This window comes from Neoarius graeffei, chromosome 10 (assembly GCF_027579695.1).
Source record: "Neoarius graeffei isolate fNeoGra1 chromosome 10, fNeoGra1.pri, whole genome shotgun sequence".
Lineage (NCBI taxonomy): Eukaryota > Metazoa > Chordata > Actinopteri > Siluriformes > Ariidae > Neoarius > Neoarius graeffei.
Genome location: NC_083578.1, coordinates 29,315,359 through 29,341,997, shown reverse-complemented (window position 1 = coordinate 29,341,997; position 26,639 = coordinate 29,315,359). Strand labels below are relative to the sequence as shown.

The window sequence follows — 26,639 nt, the reverse complement described above, 5'->3', positions numbered from 1 at the left end:
TTTAAGGTAACTTCATGTTGTGCTGTAAGGTTCTATGCACTTTAACTTTTGAACCAACAGGTGCATTTGGATAAGTAAAGCCTATTTTTCTGCATTTTTGTAGTCCTGGTAATCTTTTATATTGGTAAAGTTGTTTATAGGACCATTTCTCAGTGTCTTGTTTTTTTAATCAATAGTTTTTCAGTAATAACTTAATATTTAACATATCACTCAATTTTAATCACAAAAAGAGAAAATCGCAACAATTTCTCGCAACTTTCACTTCCTCCCACAATGTAATTGCAACAAAAACCTAAAAAACACCGCAACTTTCATCGCAATTTTTTGGAACCCCCCCCGCAACATCAGACATTTTAGCCCGCAACAATCACAAAAAAGGCCCGCGAAATCCTGGGGGGACTGAATAATAATAATTAGTTCAAGTTATATAGGGCCTTTCTCACATCCAAGGTCGCTTTACAATTGGGGAAGGGGGGAGTCCACCAAAAGAAGTTAGGTTGTAATTCCAATGGCGTAGCTACCCACAGTCCCACCAAAAGGCGCACAAAGATAAATCCCACACCGCCTGCACAGCTGCTGTGACACCGCCAGGCAGCAGCACTTGGAACACCACACCATGGATCCACAAAGCAAGCACAGAAGCACCACCACACAGAGTACTGGTATGTCCCAAACCTCCTGCACAGCTACCGTGATGCCACCAGGCAATATCATTTGGAACACCGCATCAAGCATAGAAGCACTGCCGCACAGAGCACTGGACAACCCTGATGTTAAAAGAGCAACAAGCTCACTGCAGTCCATAGTGAGGAGCACAGGCATCACCTATGGCGGACCAAGGCCTGAACGGAACCAACGCCCAAAACTGGGTCCAGAGCTACACCACAACTGGTGGACAAAACATTCAAACAAAGAACATTCAAACAAACAAAAAAAACCCAAACAAACATCAAACTATACAAACACAAAAAGAAAAACAAAGGAAGAAAAAATATCCGGTGAGAAGCGACAGCCAAAATATGCACAGCATACTCTCAACCGGAAGTGGAAAATCCAAATGTCTATATAGACATTCCATTAAAAATAAGTTGTTTCAAGCTATAATAATCATTTACAGCATTAACAATACCTAAACTGTTTTTTTCTACTCAAACTTTGGAATGAATTTCTGAAGCTATGGCCAAATGAAGCAGCTTTGGGACCAAAAGGTTGCCGGTTCGATTCCCTGGACCAGCGGGAATGGCTGAAGTGCCCTTGAGCAAGGTACCACACCCCCAACTGCTCCCAAGGCTGCTCTGGGTACATTGTACATTGCTCTGGATAAGAGCGTCTGCTAAATGCCTGTAATGTAATAATTAGAGACATGAGTTCCATTCAAAAACAAGGCAATTTTTGAGTGATTTCAAACTTTTGAATGGTAGTGTACTGCATAATAAGGCTATAACGAATAAGCTACATTTTGAAAGAGAAAAAAAAACTTGATTAGCATAAGTACTAACTTGATTTTTTTTACAGCAGCTTTTAAAACGCAGTTTGTACCTCAAGCAGAATGCATTTAGTAGCTGGTCCCAGGCATAAATTGTGTAATGAGGTACAGCCTTAATAGACTGTTAAGGTCAGGTATAGATAGTTTTCACATGACATCACAGAGTCGTGGATTCCCTAGTGGCGGCCATCTTGCGGGTCAAGCTTACCATACGGGTGACTGAGCACACATTGTAACGCGCGAGTACAAAGTCTTCAAAAGAACCCAAGCAGGCTATTTAAAGCTAGCAATGGTGCACACCTGTTGTATTCACGGCTGTCGTAATAGGTCAAATGATGAAGTCAAGCGGAGCTTTTATAGAATTCCCACTGTACGGGAGCATGAAGGTGAGCAAACAAAGAAACTCAGCATACAAAGGAGAAATCTATGGCTTGCGAGAATCAACCGCAAGGATTATCAGCCTTCCAAACACAGCAAAGTCTGCTCCGATCATTTTATAAGTGGTAAGTTGTTTAAATAAACAATCAATTGTGTTTAAGTTTGTTTCTGGAAACCAAAACATCATGTGAACAATCTCTGGAGAATGCCTAACTGGAACCGCTGAGTGTACATTTACATTGTAATGTACACTTAATATCGCTCGTTTGTCACGTTTCTATTTGAAACTTGTCACTTCACTCACGCAAGGGTCATTTTTGAAAAACATTTTAGGTCTATTCTGTATGATTTGATTTGTGTTTGGGATGCAAACAGCACGCCTTTTGGCGGATGCCGCCTGAATCGCGCAGATCCAATTTTTTTTTAGGGGGGGCGTTGGAGTGTCTGATTATAATTTCAAAGTAAATTCTGTATTAAAATTACTAAATAAGCAAATCCGTTACAGTCCATGAAACAGGAAGTATAAGGATGAGAAAAAAAACAGTTTAAATCGGAAAGCTGCGCACATTTGCGCAGCCCAAGCGGTGTGCAGGACTGCGCAAATGTGCGCAGCTTTCCAATTTAAACTGTTTTTTTCTCATCCTTATACTTCCTGTTTCATGGACTGTAACAGATTTGCTTATTTAGTAATTTTAATACAGAATTTACTTTGAAATTATAAAAAATCGGATCTGCGCGATTCAGCCGTGAAAAAGGCGGCATCCGACAAAAGGCGCGCTGTGAATATATAAAGTTGTATACATCAAACAGCCTTTAAAGTTTGATGAAGTCAGTTTCAGGCTTTGGAGCAGGCTTTGGCAGCCCTGCATAGTCACTTGAAAATGCATCTTTGTCCACTTCATAGGGGTCAATTCCCCCAATCAAGGCCAGTTTGGCTGCATACCATTGTTGTGAGATGTCGTCTAATGTATCTATATACTTCTGTTTGCTTGATTTTGCCGACATTGATCTTTATTTTAGAAAACTGACTATATAACTTCATAAATTCGTCCGAGATAACGTAGCCGGTAATGGCGATGGTCCGTTTTGTTTGCCCCACAAGATGGCGGCTGGAGGGCGTTCCCCGGAATGCCGTGACGTCAGTGAAAACTATCTATAATATGATAATTTCCAGCAACATTTTTTAATACCTCCTCATGCGGGCCCTGCTGAAAGTATTGGAATGGCAAGGCCAATTTGTTTTTGCTGTACACTGAAAATGTTTGGGTTTGAAAAGATGAATATAAAATGATAAACATGCATTTTGTTTAAAAAAAACAAAAACAAAAAAACCCTTTTATTTGACCCCACCCATTTATCAAGTGATTACAAAAAAAAAAAAAAAGGATCATGACTGAAAGGTGTTCTTTTTACCCAGGTGTGCCCTGTTAGATCAATTGTTTTTAAGAAAGAAAAAAAAAGGATTATTCTCAATGTCTACCCTTGTGCCCTTGGTTTTTCCCGTGAAGAATGTATTTCTTGTTGAAAAGGATAAACCAGCATAAAGATCAGCGAGCTGTCTGTGGGAGAAAATCTGTGTATTTTGTACTATTTATTTTATTTATTTATTTTTGTCCAGTTGTTGTCAATGAGGTGGCACGGTGGTGTTGTGGTTAGTACTGTTGCCTCACAGCAAGATGGTTCTGTGTTCAAGCCCAGTGGCTGACGGGGGCCTTTCTGTGTGAAGTTTGCATGTTCTCCCTGTGTCTGCGTGGGTTTCCTCTGGGTGCTCCGGTTTCCCCCACAATCCAAAGACATGCAGGTTAGGTTAATTGGTGGCTCTAAATTGACCGTAGGTGTGAATGTGAGTGTGAATGGTTGTCTGTCTCTATGTGTCAGCCCTGTGATGACCTGGTGACTTGTCCAGAGTGTACCCTGCCTCTCACCCATAGTCAGCTGGGATAGGCTCCAGCTTGCCCGCAACCCTCCACAGGATAAGTGGCTACAGATAATGGATGGATGGATGTTGTCAAGGAGTTGCTGAATGAAAAAAGTAGCATCTTTGTGCATGGGACGATTGCTATCATGGTGTTATCCACTGTCTAATCTAGAATAAACTTTACATGAGGATAAAAAAATGTAAATTTCTCCTTTGGTTTATCACAATTTACTCAGGCATCATAACAGTCACAATGTTACTGACATGGGAAATATATTTTCTGAGGTCTTGCATATCCATAGAGACCAAGATTATGTCTTTTAACCTGGTAATTGTGGAACTATTTTTGATTAATTTTGAATACATCTGTCTAGGCGAGCCACACCTCCTAGCACCCTGGACCATAAGAGGATAACATCCTCCACAGGACGGGGTGAAGGTATCACAACCACCCATTCAAAGAAGGTTTCGAGAGCAGAAATATAGAGGCCATACCACAAGACACAAACCACTTGTTAGCAGTAAGAATCAGAAGGTCACTTTGGAATTCTCAAAAAAATACAGAGATGAGCCATAAAAGTTCTGGAACCAAGATTAACCTCTACCAAAGAGATGCAAAGGCCAAAGTATGCAGAAAGAAATAATCTGATCATAATTCAGAACTAGGGGTGGCACCAGAGATTTTCTTTTGCTGGTGGTATAAGGCTGCTTGATTTTTCAATGAGAGTTCTCTAGAATTTACGTAAGGTTTCCCACTAATGTGCCAGTTGCCAGAGTTTAATGACCTCCACAAAGAAGGTCATGCTTTCAGTTTGTTTGTTTATAAACAGGAGTATGCAAAAATTACTGGCCCAATTTTCATGAAACTTGGTGGAAAGATGTACCATGGGGCAAGGAAGAACCCATTAAATTTTGGACCAGATCCGACTTACAGGGCAGGTTGATGAATTTAGTTTCACTTTCGCTAACCTTGCAACATTTAGCCTTGGTGGAGGTCTGTGTTCTCCATGTGCCATTCAAATTTCTATTGCAACACCCTGACGCACACATGCAGTTACAATGCTATTCTGTGTTAAACACAAGGTGAAATATTCAGCTCACAAGATATAAGTGTAAGGTTCACAAGCCAGCCTATATAAACACACCTGAATATAAAATTTCACATAATTAAGCCATGGACAGAGCTTGCACACAAACAGCAAGCAACAGACACAGTTTGTGCACATTTCAGCCTCAGATTCTGAGATCACAAGCTCATGCTGCCAGTTACCAACACCTTGACTACTGAATCAACAGTATTCCACTCCACAGACCTAATGTTATATGAATGAGCACCGCATAGGGATAACTATAAGGAGTCAGATTTTGTGCCTCAACTGCCAAATGCACCACATTTATAATTGGCAACAGAGGCAAAAAATAATGGACTTGCCATTCAGTATCTTCATAAAAAAACAATATGTCTGTTAATTGAGTCTCCACATGTGGACAGTAAAAAAATAAAAATAAAAATTATGATATCACTAATTCTAAGTTATACAAAATGCGCTCTGGCTAACAGGATGTGAAATTAAGGTCAAAAGTTCAATGTGTGCGGCACCCATTAGGTAAATCAGATCACCTGTACTTTTAGTTTGTTTTATTAATGCATTTATTTATTTTCAAATTATAAATTATAGTTTTCACACATTAAAAATTTCTAAATAAACCACAGAAATTTCTTGGGGGTGCCAAGAGGTGGCTATGGCTATCCTAGAGGTAGCTATGGCACCCCCAAGCCCTTCCCTGGCACCGTCTATATCCAGAACACACAAGCTCATCAGTCAAGCACGTTGGAGGTAATGTCATGGTTTTGGTTTTCATACACAGTAAAAATCATAGTGTCAATTTTACTCTTTAAGAGTTGAATTTAACTCTCTGTCAGATAACATTTGGTCCCACTCAAAATCAGTGTAAAATTTACTCTATAGCCAGTGTAAGATTTTTAGAGTTAATTTTACTCTATTTTGTGTCAAAATTAACAATGAGGTGTGTAAAAATATTTAACACTATAGATAGTGTAAGATTTTCAGAGTTAATCTGACTCTATATTGTATTTTCACGGGGAATCATCACCCTGCAGAGTAGATTTTGTCGTTGTGTGCAAGTGGGAATTAACTCTCACTTTTGACACTACCATTTAGACGATTTTACTCTGCATAGTGTTATAACTACTCTATCCAGAGGAAAATAGGTTTACACTGCAATATTGACACTCCATTTTTTACTGTGTAGCTTCTTCTGGAATGGGCTCACTAATCTTTATTGATGTAACTCATGATTGTAGCAGCAAAATGAATTCAGAAGTCTAAATAAACATTGTGTGCCAATTTACTGAGAAATGCATCCAATCTAAGGAACTTCAACATGCAGCATGATAATGACACAACATATATAATACAACAAAGAACTTCATCAGGAGAAAAAAAGTGGCAGGTTTTAGACTGGCCAAGTCATTCACCAGACTGTAACCAGATAGAGCATGTGCTTCAACTCTTAACGAGCCCCAACCAAAAAAAAACAAACAAAAAATGGAAATGCAGAAAGAAAGAAGCTGTGGTAAAAGCAAAGGAAGAATGCAGGAGGAAGGGCTATACAACCAAATATTAAGTGTTATTTACTTTAAATCTATCTATTCTAAAACTTTTGCCCACCAACAAATTGTGTGGTCTGCCACTAAAGGAGCCATGCTCAAAGTTGTTTAACACATGAAGGTGTAACTATTAGGAAATAAAAGCTGAAATTCTATTCTATTGTCTCATATTCATCTTTTGATATTGAACCCAAATGTCTTTAGTGTTATCGTAAAACAAAATAATTGCCCTTGCTGTTCCAATACTTCCAGTTCCAATACTGTATCTAGCCCGGAGACACTGATGCAGAATATCCATTCATCATCGGTAACTCCTTCATCCTGGTGTTGTGCTGAATCTGGAGCCTATCCAGAGAAAGTTGCGTGCAAAGCAGGAATATGCCCCAGATAGGACATGTTAATTCACATTTGAGTATTCTTTTTTTTTTTTGGAGATCTAAGGAAACTAGAGTACATGGAGGAAACTATGCACACAGAGAAAAGACAGTACAGCTAGTAACCTAAGCTCAGTCTTGAACCCTGGACCCTGGAGGTAGCTGCAATGCTACTGCGCGAAGCACAATATTCCCTAAGATGTCTCTGAAGATTCTCAGTATTCCAGGTCATAGTAAACTGTGAGTGGTAAAAGAGAGCAACTGGACTTGCTTGAAGATTCTTGAAGATGTTTCACCTCTCATCCGAAAGGCTTCTTCAGTTCTGTCTGACTAATAGGGAGTATCAGGTATTTATCCTCTCATGGATGAAAAGCAATCCTAAGGTGTCGTTGAGTCATCCTGTTGGTGCGGGTCACTGGGGGCTGGGTGTGAGCATCCTAGAGAGTCGTTGTTGGTTCTCTCTGTCCTCCTGTGAGTCACTGAAAACAGCTGGGTTTTGGTGTGCATTCAGTTGTCTGGGAAGTCTGCCAAGGACTGCATTGTAGGTGGCTGATAAATAGTGTCTTAGACCACCACCTCTGTTCAGTGATGGCCGTTCCAGGTTGACAAAAATGGCTTTTTTAACTCCTCGCTCATACCAACAATCCTCTCTGGCTAAAATGCATACGTTGCAATCCTGAAATGAGTGTCCTTTGTTGTTAAGATGAAGATAGACAGCAGAGTCCTGGCCTGAGGAACTGGCTCTCCTGTGTTGAGCTATGTGCCTGTGAAGCAGCTGTTTTGTTTCCCCAATATATGAGTCCGTGCATTCCTCACTGCACTGAATTGCATACACTACATTGTCCTGTTTGTGTCTGGGTATTCCGTCCTTAGGGTGGACCAGTTTCTGCTTCAGGGTGTTACTGGGTCTGAAGTGTACCGGAATGTTGTGTTTGTAGAAGATCCTCCTGAGTTTCTCAGATAGACCAGAAATGTAGGGAATGACAATGTTCTTGCGTTTGTTCCTGTTATCCTCCTTGTCTGTTATGTTCCTTTTTCTGCTCTTGAAGAAAGCCCAGTTGGGATACCTGCAGTTCAAGAATCTTCAAGCAAGTCCAGTTGCTCTCTTTTACCACCCACAATATTCCCTAAGCTAATGCTTAATTGATCAGGATGTCTTTGCCTAGTTTTGTTTTCTTTATTGGGTGATAATTAACTTTTAATTTTTTTAATAGCCAGGCTGTATGGCTGTAATCATACCACAAATGGAAATCATGAGATCAAGCATGCATGGTATCAGCTGATTTTACATCAAAGCAGCTCCGCGTTTAACTGTATTGTTTATACCCACAGTTTATGCAGTTGGGACTTTGAGATTCTAAAAACAATAGTAGGTTGTTTTGGGTTTATTTTTATTCAAATTATTATTTTTCACCCCACTTTCTCATCATGTTGTCAAGCTTTACGCTTTGCTCCATCAGAACCCTATTAATATCCTGAAGTCACTACTGGCATTGTTTTTAGAGAGGATGGTGACACACTGTGACACACAGCTTGTGGCATGTTTTTTTTTTCCCCTTTCCCAAATCCCCCCCCCAAAAAAAAAAAAAAAAAATTATTTATTTATTCGAGGTTGCCAGGAATAACTGTCTAGGACCGATTTTATTTTGCTTCATCTAATAGCTATTTAAAGACACCAAGAGTCATATCTCAATAATTTTTCAGTTTGCTTTTTGCTTCTAAAATTGTCATTTATAGTTTTATTTTATGTATAATCAAACTATAAAATGTGATGGGACAGTCTTCTTATATATTATACATATTGTTATATATACTAACTTAATATTTATTTACTAAATATTATATATCGTACACTATCACACTATTAGATATACTATATGAACTGATATATACTTTAACTATGCCTATCATGTAATATACTATGCATTTATCTACCATATACCACTAAACACACTGCACATGTATGTAACTGTCCACAAAGTATTTGCACTGCTCATTACACTTTTATTTGCACTGTGACTGGTTACTGCCAACTGCACTACCTCCCTCCCTCCCACACTGAGAGCTGTATATTCTATTATTTGCTCTTATTGGTAATGTTTTATTTCTTTGGTATTTTAGTTTTTTATACGGCCTCCTTGTATAATGCTATTTATTTTTTGTATTGATCTTGTGCAATGCGGAAATGTTACTGGATACCTTGAATTTCCCTCTGGGATTAATAAAGTAAGTAAGTAAGTAAGTAAGTAAGTAAGTAAGTAAGTAAGTAAGTAAGTATCTATCTATCTATCTATCTATCTATCTATCTATCTATCTATCTATCTATCTATCTATCTATCTATCTATCTATCTATCTATCTTCTGTGCTACTTATTTACATAAGACAGACAGGCTATAGAAAGACACCTTTACCCTTTTTGCTGTTTTTAAACTTTTATTGTTTACAATAAAAACTGCATATTTTGGTACTTTGCTTTAGATGAATTTTTTACATTACCTCTCTTTACATTGCCTTGAAATACCACCACACACAGGACATGAAACACCTTCACCACTTTTTTGATGTAAAAGACTACTGCCATATGGTGTTATTTTTGCCTCATTAATATTTGTAAATGCACAGAAAGTGATCTACAGATAGTCAGGGGTTTGTACATGTGTTTTGATATCCACAAATGTAAATGTAATATTTGTAACTTGTATTTTGGTCTTTGCAAATAAATGTGTACTTGTAAATATACTGTTTTTCATTTGCAAATCAAAAATACATTTGTAAAACTGACAATTCTGTTTGTGAAATGTGAGTCGCATTTGTGGATCAGCAATGACACGCATTCACCGCTTTTTTCCTCTGTGGCGTATTTTTGAGACACTGCAAAATCCACAAATGCAGACAAGATCCACAAATAGCCTCACATGCACATTCACGTCCACTAGATGGCAGTGTGGTAAGACAACGGATCTGACAAGTGCTAAGACAAAGGAAAACGTTGAAATTGCTGAAATTGAAGAGTGCTGAAATGGAAACGTCTGATGGATGGGTATGTTACATTGATGAATTGTCAATAAGGTGTTGTTACTATGTGTTGTTACGAAATTATGTTAGCATACCTCATAGTCTCTTGCTAATGTAATGTCAGGTAATGTAAAATATCCAAACTCAAGTTTTACAAGCTTACTTTAGTGGATAGCCAAACTCCTGTACAGCCTGACTGAAGAAGGCAAGGTTGGTGTTGGACCGGTTGTTGTCTGCCGCTTTCAAGTACATTATCTAAAATGTTACATGTACTCAGTTATTTAATTGACTTTAACCTACTGGTTAGTGTTAAATCCCTACTAGTGGACCATGGCTGTAGTGCCCCCTCCCTGCTCTCCGGGCTCTGCCATAGAATGCAGCCCATTGCTCCAAGTGTGTACTTTACTTCACTGTGTGCTGTGTATATTTCACTAATTCACAATTGTTAAATGCAGACACCAAATTATAATTTAACTAATTATAAATTAACTAAATTATAATTATAATTATAAATTATAATTATAAATTATAATTTAATTTATATCTATATATATATTTAATTAAATTTATAATATATATCTATATATACATATAATATATATAATATATATTATATTATATATATATATATATATATATATATATATATATATATAATTATCAATTTATAATTATAATTTATAATTATAATTTAAATTATAACACCAAGTTATAGCGAAATGTCTGTAAAATATGTCAGGGGTGTTGGTCTACTAAATTTTGCGAGCCACTGTAGCCTAAATCTATAATTCTAGCCTAAAACTAGCTTTAAACTACACAGACAAACAGTAAAAAAGCAAATGTTGGATATTTTATGCCAATGTAGCATTAAGCTGACGAGACTATTGTTAAGGGTAAACTTTAGCCTACCTTACATTACCTGACGTTACATTAGCAAGAGACTATGAGGTATGCTAACATAATTTCGTAACAACACATAGTAACAACACCTTATTGACAATTCATCAATGTAACATACCCATCCATCAGACGTTTCCATTTCAGCACTCTTCAATTTCAGCAATTTCAACGTTTTCCTTTGTCTTAGCACTTGTCAGATCCGTTGTCTTACCACACTGCCATCTAGTGGACGTGAATGTGCATGTGAGGCTATTTGTGGATCTTGTCTGCATTTGTGGATTTTGTCTGCATTTGTGGATTTTGCAGAGTGTCTCAAAAATACGCCACAGAGGAAAAAAGCGGTGAATGCGTGTCATTGCTGATCCACAAATGCGACTCACATTTCACAAACAGAATTGTCAGTTTTACAAATGTATTTTTGATTTGCAAATGAAAAACAGTATATTTACAAGTACACATTTATTTGCAAAGACCAAAATACAAGTTACAAATATTACATTTACATTTGTGGATATCAAAACACATGTACAAACCCCTGACTATTTGTAGATCACTTTCTGTGCATTTACAAATATTAATGAGGCAAAAATAACACCATACTGCCACCTCTTGGAAAGTCTGTGCTCTGCAAAAATTGTAATATTACTATCCCGAATACAGTACCACATAACATTACAAAGCTATTTAACATAGTTAATATTTAATAAACAAGCCTTGTTTTATGGACTATGTATTCCAAAATGGTCAATATATGCAACTGTATGGTTCAACATGATTATTGTAATTACATTATGAACAGAGAGTGAAATACTACTAGAAGTACTGTAATGTATTGTTTATGCAAAAATTAATGTGACGATACATTTCAGTTCTAGAAAAGTGCTTTATTGCTCTCAGGTCAAGCAACCAATGGATCTATTTAAAAAAAAAGTTTAGGTTTTGAAATGCTATTAAAATACTGACATTTATTTTACATATAACCTATCCATCCATCCATCCATCCATCCATCCATCCATCCATCCATCCATCCATCCATCCATCCATTACCGCTTATCCTGTGCAGGGTCGCAGGCAAGCTGGAGCATATCCCAGTATGGGCAAGAGGCCGGGTACACCCTGGACAAGTCACCAGGTCATCACAGGGCTGACACATAGAGACAAACAACCATTCACACTCACACCTACAGTCAATTTAGAGCCACCAATTAGCCTAACCTGAATGTCTTTGGACTGTGGGAGAAACCGGAGCACCCAGAGGAAACTCATGCAGACACAGGGAGAACATGCAAACTCCACACAGAAAGGCCCCCATCGGCCACTGGGCTCAAACCCAGAACCTTCTTACTGTGAGGCGACAGTGCTAACCACTACACCACCGTGCCACTCATCATAAGTAAATAATTAAAAAAAATTCTTACCTTTTTAGTTATGTGCCCACATAATATGCACTATTTATTTATTTATTTATTTATTTATTTATCTATCTATCTCAGACATGCAGACAACGCACAGTCCATAATATTATAAAATGTATAAAATTGCATAAAAATATATAAAATCTATAAAATAGAAAAAACAGAACACATGAATTGCACCATGATAGGCCATTAACTAGCATCTGTAATAAAAAAAGTATAAAAATCACAGCAGAATAGTTAAGACATATGATGACCAGCATACAACAGGTTTTTCCATTTTGTGACTAATTTTGACTCGTGACAAATATCAGAATGAATGATGCTATGAATAAAAAAGTTCTCAGAATATTCAAGCCATTTTTTAAGACTATAGATAACAGTTCTTAGTAATTCCTGATAAGACTTAATGCCATTACTAACAAACATCTGACTAGCATTGCTTCTGCGGTTATAATTCAGTAGGCCCCTAAGGACATTATTGAAGGCAACACATACAATATTTCTGTAATTAACACAATAATTTACCCATAGAGTACATAAGTAAATGTTGTTACAATATGATGAGAATAACTTGGCCTTAACAGCATTTGAACAAAAGTAAAATTTTCTAGCAAGTAAGTTACCTTGACCATATAAAGCTCTCTGTTTACTTTTCATATCCTCTTCATCATTAAGATGACTATCAATGATATGACCGAGATATTTATATTGATTAACATAATCTAGGACTGAATTAGCTAAAGTTATGTTGGGTTTGACTTCAAGATATTTCTGATCAAACAACATCAGCTGAGACTTGGTACAATTATATATCACATCGTGGTGCTGACCATATTCAGTACAAACATTCATCAATCTCTGCAAACCTTTGGCAGAGGGTGCAAATACAACTAAATCATCAGCGTACATTAGATGGTTGATTGTGGTACCAGCACAACAACAACCAACAGAAATCTTATTCAAGGCATTACTTAGATCATTCATATAAACATTAAAGAGAAGAGGGGACAAAACACCACCTTGTCTTACACCATTACTTGTGTAAAAAACATCACTGATAACCTGTCCCCATCTAATATGATACATTTGATGACAATACCAATAAGCAATAAGCCTGATGATATACATAGGTACACCAATCACCTTTAGTTTAGATAACAAAGTGGTGTGGTTCAAACGATCAAATGCACGAGAGGCATCCAAAAAGGACACAAACATCAGAGAGCCATGATTAGTATAGTATCTGATGAGTTCTTTGAGAACAAACACACATATTTCTGTTCCATGTTTAGATTTAAAACCGAACTGATTATTTGTTGTAACTAAATAAGTATCCATTCGTTTCATTATTACTGATTCGATTATTTTAGTACAAATATTAGACAAACCAATAAGTCTGTAGTTATTTTTATCAGATATCCTTTTATTTTTTTTCTTTATAATTGGAACTATAACTGACTGAATCAACATTTCAGGAAGATACCCATGTACAAAAACTGATGCCAACAATAGAGCCAATACAACTGGTAGCTGGATACCTGCATACTTCAAATGCTCTGCAGTGAGCCCGTCAGGGCCAGGAGCCTTACCAATTGCTAATGATTTAATAATAACAATAATTTCATTAGCTGTAACATGAGGTACATTAGGAAATTGTTCTGATTCGCACAAGTTAATCAAGAACTCTTTACAATTACTGTTAGGGACAGAATTAAAAATAGACTCATAGTGTTGCTTCCACATAACAGGTACTTCATCACCAGAACAGTTGTCAATGGAATTAGGCAGTTTGACTTTGGAGTTCAACTCTGATTTTATGGACCTCCAAAACTCTTTGTGATTTTTGAGCTGATATCTGTTAGCCAGCTTGTCAGCTAGAACAGTATTAGTATTATGTTTACATCTTCGTAAAGCATATTTAAATTTTGCACGTGAGCTCTTCATCAGACCATGAATAGCACCAGACCTTGGTTTGCCAGCAGAAGACCATAACTTGTATGCATCTCTGGCTGCATTATGATAAATGGCTAAAGGTTTATGGACACCTGACCATCACACCCACATGTGGTTCTTCCCCACATTTTAGCTTCTTATTCTTTAGCTTTCAGATTTCCCTTCACTGGAACAAAGGGGCTCAAACCTGTTCCAGCATAACAATGCCCCGTGCACAAAGCAAACTCAATGAAGACATGGTTTGCCAACATTGGTGTGGAAGAACTGAAGTGGCCTACACAGAGCTCTGATCTCAACCCCAGTGAAAACCAGTGAAACCACTGAAAATTGCTGCCTGACCTCACTAATGCTCATGTGGCTGAATGGGCAAATCTCCATAGGCACACTCTGAAATCCAGTGGAAAGCTTTTGCAGAACAGTAAACATTATTATAATAGCAAAGGGGAACTAAATCTGGAATCAAATATTCAGAATGCACATACGAATATTATGGTCAAGCATCCACATACATTTAGACATATAGTGTAACACACTACTCTGAAAGACTTCAGGTTTGTCTCCTCTGCAATTTTTTTTTGGCTTGTGGATGTTGGTGCATTGTTGCCACATTTGTTGCTCTGTCTGTGTATCTGTCTGTCTACATTAATATTCTATATTCTGCTTTCCCAGCACCTCCAGATGACCATTCAGGCTTTACAGGAGGAGCTCTGTACCCAAAGAGACTTGAATGAGCGCCTGCAGCAAGAGAACAATGCAGGCTCATTAGGTTCACCTCCTGACCGTTTTCCTTACCTGGAGCTCACTGAAGACAACTTCCATTATCCCCAGGCTGAGCATGAGCAGCAAACCAAAGAGCTTTTCCTTCTTAGGAAAACTGTCGAGGAAATGGAGCAGCGCATAAAAAAACAGAAGCAGACACTGAGTGCCCGGGACGAATCCATCAAAAAGCTGCTGGAAATGCTTCAGGAAAAGGGTCTCACCAGGTCCGGGCTGCGTGATGAAGAGGAACTGAGGGTCTGTCATGCTGAGGACACACTGGGTCATCTGGGGGAGATTCTAGAGCAGAAAGAAAAGGAAAGCAAACACCTGAAAGAAGTGAGTTATGTGCAAAAAAAAAAACTATTAAGAATCTTACACTAGCCTGCACAGACTGAAGTTTTCACTATTACCAACACACTTATCTAGCTAATCATATAAATATCAAACCATTAATGGATTGGATTAGGTATGTTGGGAGTCGGGAGAACTATAGTGCTGTGTATAAATATCCCCCCCAAACAAACAAACAAACAAACAAACAAACAAACAAACCCCTTTACACATCTTATAATATTACAACCTGGCATTGAAATTAACCCTTTCATTATGTTCGGATCAAATTTCACCCTTTCTGACATTTGACAGCAGTAAAAACACCCTACAGTTTTTTGAAGCTTGAAATTTGATGATTTTTCCTAAAGTGACCCAAAATGTGCAAAAATGAAAATATTTAAAAAATCTTAAATTTTTGTACATTGAAGCTGTTCCAGATCAAATTTGACCCGTATCTATTGAATTTGATTTTAGATTCACCAGTGTGGGTGAAATCAAAGAAAATGGTGGTTTTAGGAAATCTTGAAACAGTGAAACTGTACATGCCATGTCTGTGTATATTTTTTTATGGGACAGTAGTGACAGATTTCAAAGTGGACCTTGACACTGTCATGAGAACTGTAGAAGTGTTTATATGCATGAAAGCAGACTCCAGAAACTTTAGGTAAGTTGAACACAACTTCCTTTACTCGCGCTTCGTAAAAACAAAACAAACTCTCACACTTCTTCTATGCTGCTCTTCTTCTTCTTCTTCTGGTTTTATGGCGGTTGGCAAACCAGCGTATTTGGTGCATTACCGCCACCATCTGGACTGGAGTGTGGAACAAGAATAGCTAACCACCCTCTACCCTAAAAAAAAAAAAAAGTGGAAAATAGATGCCAGGGGAGACTGGCAAAAACACGGGGAACCTAAATTCTGTGTATTAACCCTGTGGTTCTCAAGAAATTGCATACATAGTTGAAGCATACATGCCCTGTACTTAACTGTAAGATGTTGTGTAGAGTAAACTCAACATGTTCTTGTTGTAGCTGCTCCTTGGGAAGTCATGGCCTAATGGTTAGAGAAACAGCTTTGGGACCAAAAGGTTGCTGGTTTGATTCCCCAGACTAGCAGGATTGACTTAAGTGCCCTTGAGCAAGGCACCTAACCCCCAACCGCTCCAGCAAGAGTGGTGGCGTACCTTGTGTCTGATTAGCCAAAGAAAAATTGATGATGTGATCATCAGTTCGGGCATTGAACCCGACCAACTGAACTGATCCTTAAGTCTTTGTCTGTCTATGTGATATTTTGGACACACCATGAATACATGTTCTATGGTCTCCTGGCTGTCACTGCACTCACAGGTTCCGTCAACATGTTTCTTTATCTTGAACAACGTGCTGTTAAGTGTTGTGTGGCCAAATTGCATTCTTGAAAATACATCCTCCTCTTTTTTCCCTCTGTTTGTGCTTCTACCTTTTCCAACTTCATTCTGTATCATATGGTATTGCCGTCCTGTGTTCCCATTGTTCCACAGACTCTGCCATCTAGCACTGGTCTTAGCTTTGACCATACTTTTGACTTCGGCCTTGCTGTGGGGAATTTCCAGATCTACGCCTTCTTTCTTTGTGGCCTGCTTGGCATATTTGTCAGCGAGCTTGTTTCCCTTGACACCTATATGAGCTGGCACCCATAATGAATATTACTTCAATTCCAGCTTTAATTAAGTTGTTCCCCATCTGTGTTACCGCATATATAATGTCTTGCCTTGATTCAGACTGGCCGTTTCTGATGCTGGAAAGTGCTGAACTGGAGTCAGAGGCTATCACTGCTTTCCTTGGTTTATGCTCTTCCACCCACAATAGTGCTAACCATATTGCCACCAGTTCGGCTGTGTACACAGCTACAGTGGTGCTTGAAAGTTTGTGAACCCTTTAGAATTTTCTATATTTCTGCATAAATATGACCTAAAACATCATTAGATTTTCACACAAGGCCTAAAAGTAGATTAAAGCTGCAAGCGGCCTTGACGGGCCCTCGCGCCAGCGGCCAAGGGGGGCGGGGGCATGCGTCCCCGCGAAATACCCTCCACAGCTTCTTCGGCAAGAGACATTACTCCCACAATGGCGACAAAGCACAGAATTGGACACATGGCAACAATAGGGTCTCGCACTGTACGGTGCTCGGGGCCTAATAATAATAATAATAATCCTTCAAAAACAATAGGGTCTCGCACTGAACGGTGCTCGGGCCCTAATAATAATAATAATAACTAGAAACTATATGCCAAGCAGGCACCTTAATGCGAGAGGCAAAAATCACAACACGTTAGGGGGCGCTATAGAGGCCCTGAGGCCCGCCTGGATCTGGGCTTCTGGTTCTCAGTAGCGGTGGCAGTCTAAGAAAAAGGAGCCAAATTTCATGCATTGTCGACCATGGCAAGCGCCCCAATAAGGGTCTTGTAAAGAGTTTGCTTGCCAAGTTTGACAAATCAGAAGCTGCAATATCATTTCTGCCATAACCAGCACCCCCAGGGGCGAAAGTGCACAAAATTTGGCGTACATGTCAGGTGAGCTATGAAGAGTTTGCGTATGAAGTTTGATGACAATTGAGTAATTAGAAGATGAGATATAGATTTTTGAAGAATAAAATTTTTGGTTTTTCCCATGTTAGTAGGTGGCGCTATGCTGTACATGAGCGATTATGAGTTGGAAAAATAAGTGTCTACAACAGCAACGCACTATCACAAGGTAGTGGTGTGAAGGAAAAGCATTATGGAATTATTTACCAAAAACCCGTTTTGGAGCAATTGCGTCGGCCAAAAACAGCGCCCCCCATGGACGAAAATTCCCAAAATGTGGTATACATGACATGGGAGGTAGTAAGAGGGTGGCCGTGAAGTTTGACCAAATTTGAGGAAAGATTGGAATTTTTGCCCAAAAATAGCGCCCCCAGTGGCGAAATATCACAGAAAGTGGGTAACATGTCAGAAGCCCAATGAGTGATCTGCGTGTGAAGTATGAGCAGTTTTGAGCAATTAGAAGATTTGTTATGAATTTTTAAGCATGTAAAATTTTGCATTGAAAATTGATTGACGTATAACTTCTGAACGGTTTATGCTACGTGAAACGTATTTAGTAACTTTTGTCAGCCATGTCTGTAGATGATGTGCATCAATTTTGGTGACATTCCTATGAATGGTCTAGGAGGAGTTGCGCCGTCTTCGTGGCCATGCATTTCGCACAAAAGTGAAATTACCTCACTTCCTGTTGGGCGTGGCTAATGCATTGGCATTACATTTTTGTCCGGCTTAGTGAGATACATATGCGTACCAAATGGCATGCCACTACTACAAACTACATGGCAACCAGGCACCTTAATGCGGGAGGCCAAAATCACAACGACTTAGGGGGCGCTATAGAGGCCCTGAGCCCCGGCCAAGTTTGGGCTTTTGGTTCTGAGTAGCGGTGGCAATTCTCGGAACTGGTGCCAAATTTCGTGCGTTTTCGCCCATGGCAAGCGCCCCGAAAATGGCCCAACAGCGGAGAAAAATAAAGAAGAAGAAGAAGAAGAAGACGGAAGAAGAAGAAGAAGAAGAATAGTGAACTCTTACAAGATCAATAGGGCCTTCGCCCATTCGGGCTCGGGCCCTAATAAAGAGAACCCAGTTAAACGAATGAGACAAAAATATTATACTTGGTCATTTATTTATTGAGGAAAATGATCCAATATTACATATCTGTGAGTGGCAAAAGTATGTGAACCTTTGCTTTGAATATCTGGTGTGACCCCCTTGTACAGCAATAATTGCAACTACACATTTCTGGTAACTGTTGATTAGTCCTGCACACCGGCTTGGAGGAATTTTAGCCCATTCCTCCATACAGAACAGCTTCAACTCTGGGATGTTGGTGGGTTTCCTCACATGAACTGCTCGCTTCAGGTCTTTCCACAACATTTCCATTGGATTAAGGTCAGGACTTTGACTTGGCCATTCCAAAACATTACCTTTATTCTTCTTTAACCATTTTTGGTAGAATGACTTGTGTGCTTAGGGTCATTGTCTTGCTGCATGACCCACCTTTTCTTGAGATTCAGTTCATGGACAGATGTCCTGACATTTTCCTTTAGAATTTGCTGGTATAATTCAGAATTCATTGTTCCATCAATGATGGCAAGCCGCCCTGGCCCAGATGCAGCAAAACAGGCCCAAACCATGATACTCCCACCACCATGTTTCACAGATGGGATAAGGTTCTTATGCTGGAATGCAGTGTTTTCCTTTCTCCAAACATAACACTCCTCATTTAAACCAAAAAGTTCTAGTTTGGTCTCATCCATCCACAAAACATTTTTTCTAATAGCCTTCTGGCTTGTCCATGTGATCTTTAGCAAACCAGATGAGCAGCAATGTTCTTTTTGGAGAGCACTGGATTTCTCCTTGCAACCCTGCCATGCACACCATTGTTGTTCAGTGTCCTCCTGATGGTGGACTCATGAACATTAACATTAGCCAATGTGAGAGAGGCCTTCAGTTGCTTAGAAGTTACCGTGCGGTCCTTTGTGACCTTGCCAACTATTACACGCCTTGCTCTTGGAGTGATCTTTGTTGGTCAACCACTCCTGGGGAGGGTAACAATGGTCTTGAATTTCCTCCATTTGTACACAATCTGTCTGATTGTGGATTGGTGGAGTCCAAACTCTTTAAAGATGGTTTTGTAACCTTTTCCAGCCTGATGAGCAGCAACAACGCTTTTTCTGAGGTCCTCAGAAATCTCTTTTGTTCGTGCCATGATACACTTCCCCAAACATGTGTTGTGAAGATCAGACTTTGATAGATCCCTGTTCTTTAAATAAAACAAGGATGCCCACTCACACCTGATTGTCATCCCATTGATTGAAAACACCTGACTCTAATTTCACCTTCAAATTAACTGCTAATCCTAGAGGTTCACATACTTTTGCCACTCACAGATATGTAATATTGGATCATTTTTCTCAATAAATAAATAAATAACCAAGTATAATATTTTTATCTCATTTGTTTAACTGGGTTCTCTTTATCTACTTTTAGGACTTGTGTGAAAATCTGATGATGTTTTAGGTCATATTTATGCAGAAATATAGAAAATTCTAAAGGGTTCACAAACTTTCAAGCACCACTGTATGTTGTTGCTTATTCTTTCACCTTTTGCAATCTTCAGCCTTCGGATAGCATATGCCACTCCAACCCTGTCATCTGCCCTTGACGCGTCTGTGTAAACCTCAAATGATCCCGTGTACTTCTCTCTCATGTAAGTCATCACTCTAATGCGGTCCACTTCTTCTTTTTGTCTCTCCTCCAGTAGCCCTAGATCAACCCTGACCTCAGCGTACAGCCATGGGGGGTTACTGGGAATACGACAGTGGGCGCTATGTTGACTGCACTCAGTTCCATCTTATTAACTTTGTGCATGATTGCCCATCCAAAGCTTTTGCTTTCCCTTTCCCTTTCTTGGCAGTGTAACAGTACTGACTTTGTCATATGGCTCTCACTGTGTCCCCTCAGGTTCACCCAGTATACCAGAGAAAGCTGGTCTCTCCTAAGGTGGAGAGGCGTCTCTCCCATCTCCACTTGAATTGCTGCTACTGGCATTGTCTTAACTGCCCCACAACATATTCTCAGTGCTTGATTATGGATAACATAGTCGTTTAAGTGAAGTGGCAGCTGCTGAACCATATACCATACAGCTGTAGTCTAGCACTGATCTAATCAGACCTGTGTAGATAGTTTTCAGCGCTCCTCTGTTCACACCCCACCCAACCCCACATAGGCACCTCATGACGTTCAACACCTTTTTACACTTGTCAATTACTTTTGTGATATGTGTTTCCCATGTCAATCGCCTATCAAACCACACTCCCAGATACTTGAAGGAATCAACCCATTCTAGGTCTTTGCCCGCCAACTTCAATTTTACTTCTGCTCTTGCTCTCTTTTTGGTGAATATCATGGATTTAGTCTTTTCTTCTGATATTCTAAATCCCCACTGGAGGGCCCAACCCTGCACTGTGTTAAGTGTCTGCTGCACTTTCTGCACTACATAGGCAATGTTCCTTCCTCTCTTCCATATTGCCCCATCGTCAGCAAACAATGCTACTCCAGTTACACTTTGTACGTCTTTAAATATTCCATTAATCATAATTGCAAACAATAATGGGCTAACAATGCTGCCCTGCGGGATGCCATTTTCAACTGCGTAGCATTCACTCAGCCTTCCATTAATCCTTACCATTATAGACCTTTCTGTCAGGAAATCCTTAACCCACTGAAACATTCGACCCTTCACACCAAGCTGATTTAATTTAATTCAGAGTCCATCCTTCCACAGCATGTCATACGCTTTTTCTATGTCTAGGAATACAGCCACCACTGACTCCTTATTTACTTGCGCCTTTCTGATGTCATCCTCCAGACATAGGATGGGGTCCATTGTCCCTCTTCCTTTCCTAAACCCACTCTGATAATTTTCCAGCTTTCCCCTTGTTTCCACCCAATATGTTAGCCTGTCGTTGACCATGCGCTCCATAGTTTTCCCCATATGTGATATTAAGGCTATCGGCCTATAGCTTGCTGGCTGCTTAGGGTCTTTCCCTGGCTTTTTAATTGGGATAATGACTGACTTTTTCCATTCAACTGGGATCACCCCTTCCTCCCATACCTTATTGTATAGCTTTAGCAGCACATCCTGCCCCTTTTCGGTTAGTTTCTCCAGCATAGTGCAGCAGATCCCATCCTTCCCTGGAGATGTCTTCCCCAACTTCCTTAGTGCACAGCTAAGCTCCGCCCTTGTAAATGCAGTATTCAACACCTCCTCTTCTTCACCTGCCTCTAGCTCAAACTGATATTTTCTAGTGGTTTCTTCTCTCCATCTTTTCTCTTCCTGCCTTAAGTTGTCCATACTGTGTACCTTAACTAGCGTCTTTGCTATAGTTTCTGCTTTCTCCTTACTGTCAGTAATTATCTTTTCACCATCGACCAACATTGGATACTCGTACTCTTTTTCCATTTCCCTTCATCTTTTTAATCATACCCCACACTCTCTCTATTGGGGTAGTTCTGCCAATAGAATCACAGAATTTCCTCCAGTATTCTTTCTTTGCTTGCTTAACAGTTTTCCTTACAACCGCCTGTTGCTGCTTATAATCAATAAGGCTCTGAACATTGTGTGTTCTCTTTAGGCGTCTAAATGCCCTGTTTCTCTGCTTAATAGCCTGTCTGCATTCCTCAGTCCACCATGGGACAATCCTGGTAAGATTCTTGGGTTTAGATTTTGGTATTGCCATCCCTGCTGCACTAATTATGCTACAGCTGACCACATTACTCAGACCTTCCACATCCAGGTCACCATCCACCATGCATAATAGCTCTTTACTTACTTGTTTATACTTTTCCCAATCTGCCTTTTCCAAACACCACTTCTCCTCTCTCACCTCCAATTCTTTACCAACTTCCATACCTATGTGAGTTATAATTGGGTAGTGGTCGCTTCCTGCTGTGCTACCCCTCATTGCTCTCCATTCACACCTATCTGCAATGTCTGTAGTCACAAAAGTGAGGTCAATAGCAGATTCTGTTCCTCTACCAAAGTCTACCCTTGTTCCCAACCCATCATTCATGCAGACTAAGGCTACATCCACACGACAACGGCAACGAGATGTTATTTAAAAATATATCGCGTCCAAATGGGCAACAATCAGTAAAATATCAGGTCCATATGGCAACGCAACGCTTGCTGAAAATGATGCAATACACATGCCACACCTCTAGGGGTGCTGTAAGACGGTCCCTTCGGAGACACCAGGACAATAGAAGAAGTAAGGACGCATGCGCATAAACTATTATGCGCGAGACTTCATATTAGCCACAAAGTCAGGAAAATCTGTTCGTAAAATTACATTATAATGACCAAATACAGTCATTATAATGTAATGCTGCAGTGTTTGTACAATTGCATGTTTTTGCTTCACTATTACTGTCACTATTCTGCTTCTTGCATTACTACTGTGAAATAACACTGAACATAATAATAATAATAATAATAATAATAATAATAATATCCAAGCTCGTGTTTCACTCTCACTAGTGCTCTGTAAGGCTTTTTCCTGGTGATATCCTGGTGATATTTGTTACACTTCTACCCGGCGTGAAGCACTCACAGTCATGTGGTTGTGATGTCATCGTAAACAAATCCGTTCTACTCATCCAGACGACTTCACAACGGCAACGTTGCCAGATCTTTCCACTCTGGAACCCGTTCTCAAAAAGATTGCGTTTTGGGCACCCAAAACGCCGGTGCCGTGTGGACGCCAGGCCTAAACGATAAGCAATTGTATCGGAGTCACCTGAATCCGTTGCCGTGTGGACAGGGCCTAACTCTCTATCTTCAGTAAACTCTTCTATTACCCTCCCACTACTATCATCCCTATCTCCCCATAGAGTATTGTGGGCATTAAAGTCCCCACACCAAACCGTTCTCCCCTTAACCTCCTTCCACATCTCTTCTAATTGCTCCCTCTGTACGGCTCTGGATGGGTTATAAAAGTTTATTATTTTCAGATTTCCCTCGCTAGACCATATCTCCACCGTAAGGTATTCTAGGTCCTCCCCTCTCTTAGCCCATGTTTACATTAGACCGTATCAGCGGATCATCAGATTAACGTTTTTAAAACAATTAGTGTGCACACAGCAACACCAATACACGATTTGCGTGCACACAGCAACGCCAATACACGGATACGCTTGGCTCCGCAGGCATCCTGCGCTCCAAATCACTCCTCCCTGAACAGCGAGTGCCCTCTGGAGGGTGCGCACTCCGGCCTTGCGCAGCTCACAGAGCACGCGAGTGAAGTGAACAAGCTGTGATTCGGGACTGAGCTGCTGTGTGTGTGATCCCAGCGCATATCACTTACCACTTGCAAGTAGAAGGATGGCAAGCCTAAAGACAATCATAACTACACAATGGGCAGTATTTGCATCAGTATTTTCATACTTTTATACTCTTTAATGAAAGGTGATACAAGGCGGAAGTCCGCGCCGTTTTTCAGCAGTCGCGTCACATGACCAACGCCAGCGAATCAGGAAGGTGGATGTCACAGTGACGTTGTCCAATGACGATGCCAGCTAGAGCTCAGCACAGCGTATCCGCGTATCCTCAATGTTTACACAGCACCGGAGCTGACACGATCTGGATTGAATACGTGGACCCTGGCGGATTCCCGTTTCCCGGCGTTTCCAGGCGGTTTAATGTAAACGGACAGTGCATCCGCGAAGAAAACGAGACAGATACGGTCCAATGTAAACTTGGCCTTAACCTCTCTATGTTGGATTCCCTGTTGTATAAAAGTAATGATTCCCCCACCTCGCCCTACTTCCCTATCCTTTCTTATAGCACTGTATCCTTTAATCACAAAGTCCAGCCTTGGTATTAGCCATGTTTCTTGTACACAAATTACGCTCCCCTTATATTTTCAATATATTTCTTAAACTCCTGACCATTTGAAAGTAGGCTCCTTGCATTCCATTGCAATATTATTAAAACCATTATGTGCAACCACTCCATTCTTGACTTTGAGTTTGCTGGTCCTCTTCAAATATCTTAAACATATCCCTCACTGACTCCCAAGAAATCCCTCTTACTCCCAAGTACTTCTCAGCTGCACCAACAATTATTTTAATTCTCTTGACCTGCTTCTGTGTCGAACTGTTGATGACTTCTGCCATGAAGAGAACAAAGTCACTTTTCCTCACCATTAGTGTATCTTCCTTAATTTTGTCACACTTTGTACACTTACTCTCTTTCCTTTCATTCTGTACTGCTTGCTTCGGTGCCACCTCTTTCACCACCCGTACTGGCTGTACTTTCCTTACTGCCTGAGCATAAGACATACCTTCTGTCACTCTGACTCTCTGTACTTCTTGCATCCTCTTTACTCACTTTGCATCCACGATACACCGAGCTATGTTCTCCTCCACAATTGCTACACTTCAGTTGTGCGTCTTTACCACACTTCCCATATTCATGCTTCCCAGTACATCTGCTGCACCTCTGTTTCCCCTTACAGACCGCTGCTATGTGTCCAAACTTTTGGCATTTAAAACACCTGAGCGGTGGAGGAACATATACCCTCACGTCATAACAGAGATATCCAATGAAAACTTTTTCTGGCAGTTTATCCTCATCGAATGTCAGTAAAATTGACAAGCTATCCATTAACTCGCCATTTCTTTTAGTTTTCAGCCATTTGGCTTCTTTAACCTTAGCATTACTTATTCCCTCAATCACATCAGCTATCGACTCAGTAAGCGGTATCCCTGAGATGACGCCTCTTACACGTTTCCTGTCAAACACAACAGTACATTTTACTTTGCTGCCATTTATCTCCTTAACCTTGATCGCTTTCTTTTGTTGGTCCTCATCCTTACACGTAATTACCAACCCCCCATTTGCGGTCTTTCTGGCAGCCCTTACCTCTCCAAACTCCTTATGCAGTGCTTTCGTGAGACGAGTCGGGTTCCATTCTTCAAACGTCGCTCCTTCCTGTTCCAACCTAACAAACACTTTGTACTCCTGCCTTCTTTCAATCACACTTACTACACTAGCGGTCTCCATTGTCATCCTCAGAACTCAATTCATCTGTATCCGATTTGTTTTTTGATTTTTTCTGCTTCTGTCCCTTACCTTTCGCCTGCACCCTCTTTCCATTTCCAAAACTCCCGCTCTCGTCCCTGTCCTCAACCTCACTTCCTCATCCATCACTTCCACCTCCCCGTTCCTGTCCATTCACAGTCCAGTCGTTGCCAACCGCCTCCACTACACGTCCTCCACTCCTCTCAGCCATCCTCCAGACCGCTTCTTCAGACTCGGAGCTCAAAACAGTGGGTTTGGATGGAGACCGTCCTTCTGCACTGCTCATCCTTCTCAACACACCTTAAAGGTGCCACCTATGGACCACATGTGCTATTACACTGAACATCTGTACATCCCCCCCCCCCTTTAGCTTGTAAACCTCTTTTCTTTACTTTTAAGATTGAAGATTAACTGTTCCAAAGTAAAATAATTCCAAAATGATAGTTACTTCAATCTTAATCAGGTATTCCTAACCGAGTATATTCAACTCTCAATCAATAACATTAGTACCCAACCTATCACCCTCTGTTTTAGAACAACAAACTGTAAGGTGCATGCATTTTTCCAAAGGCCAGAGGAAACTCTCTGGTCAACTAGAATGTTCACAAATCCAGTCTATCTGGAGGGCGGGAAACTCTTCCCGACCTGGTCACCGTTTCACCTGAATCTTTCTGCCTGGGGTCAGTCACTGTTTCATCAGAAGAGGGCAGACCTCTCTCAGGGAGCACTGTCAGGTGAGCCCTGTTTCTTCTTAAGCTCCCTTGGTCTGTTTCCACATTGTAAGACCTTGGTGTTGAAGCAGGTCCCTGGAGAGTAGCTGT

The 26,639-nt window shown here is 40.1% G+C and overlaps 1 protein-coding gene across 11 annotated transcripts in view; it reads left to right on the top strand.

The window, feature by feature from the left end:
• LOC132893007 (ERC protein 2) overlaps positions 1-26,639 on the top strand; it is a 684,550-nt gene that overhangs the window by 91,101 nt on the left and 566,810 nt on the right. For 10 of the 11 annotated variants that reach the window (XM_060931691.1, XM_060931690.1, XM_060931683.1 and 7 more), the window contains one exon: positions 14,746-15,171. The exons of the other annotated variant lie outside the window; for it this stretch is intronic. In XM_060931691.1, coding sequence (XP_060787674.1) covers positions 14,746-15,171 — 426 coding nt within the window. The remainder of the gene's footprint in view (positions 1-14,745; positions 15,172-26,639) is intronic. 11 annotated transcript variants of the gene reach the window in all.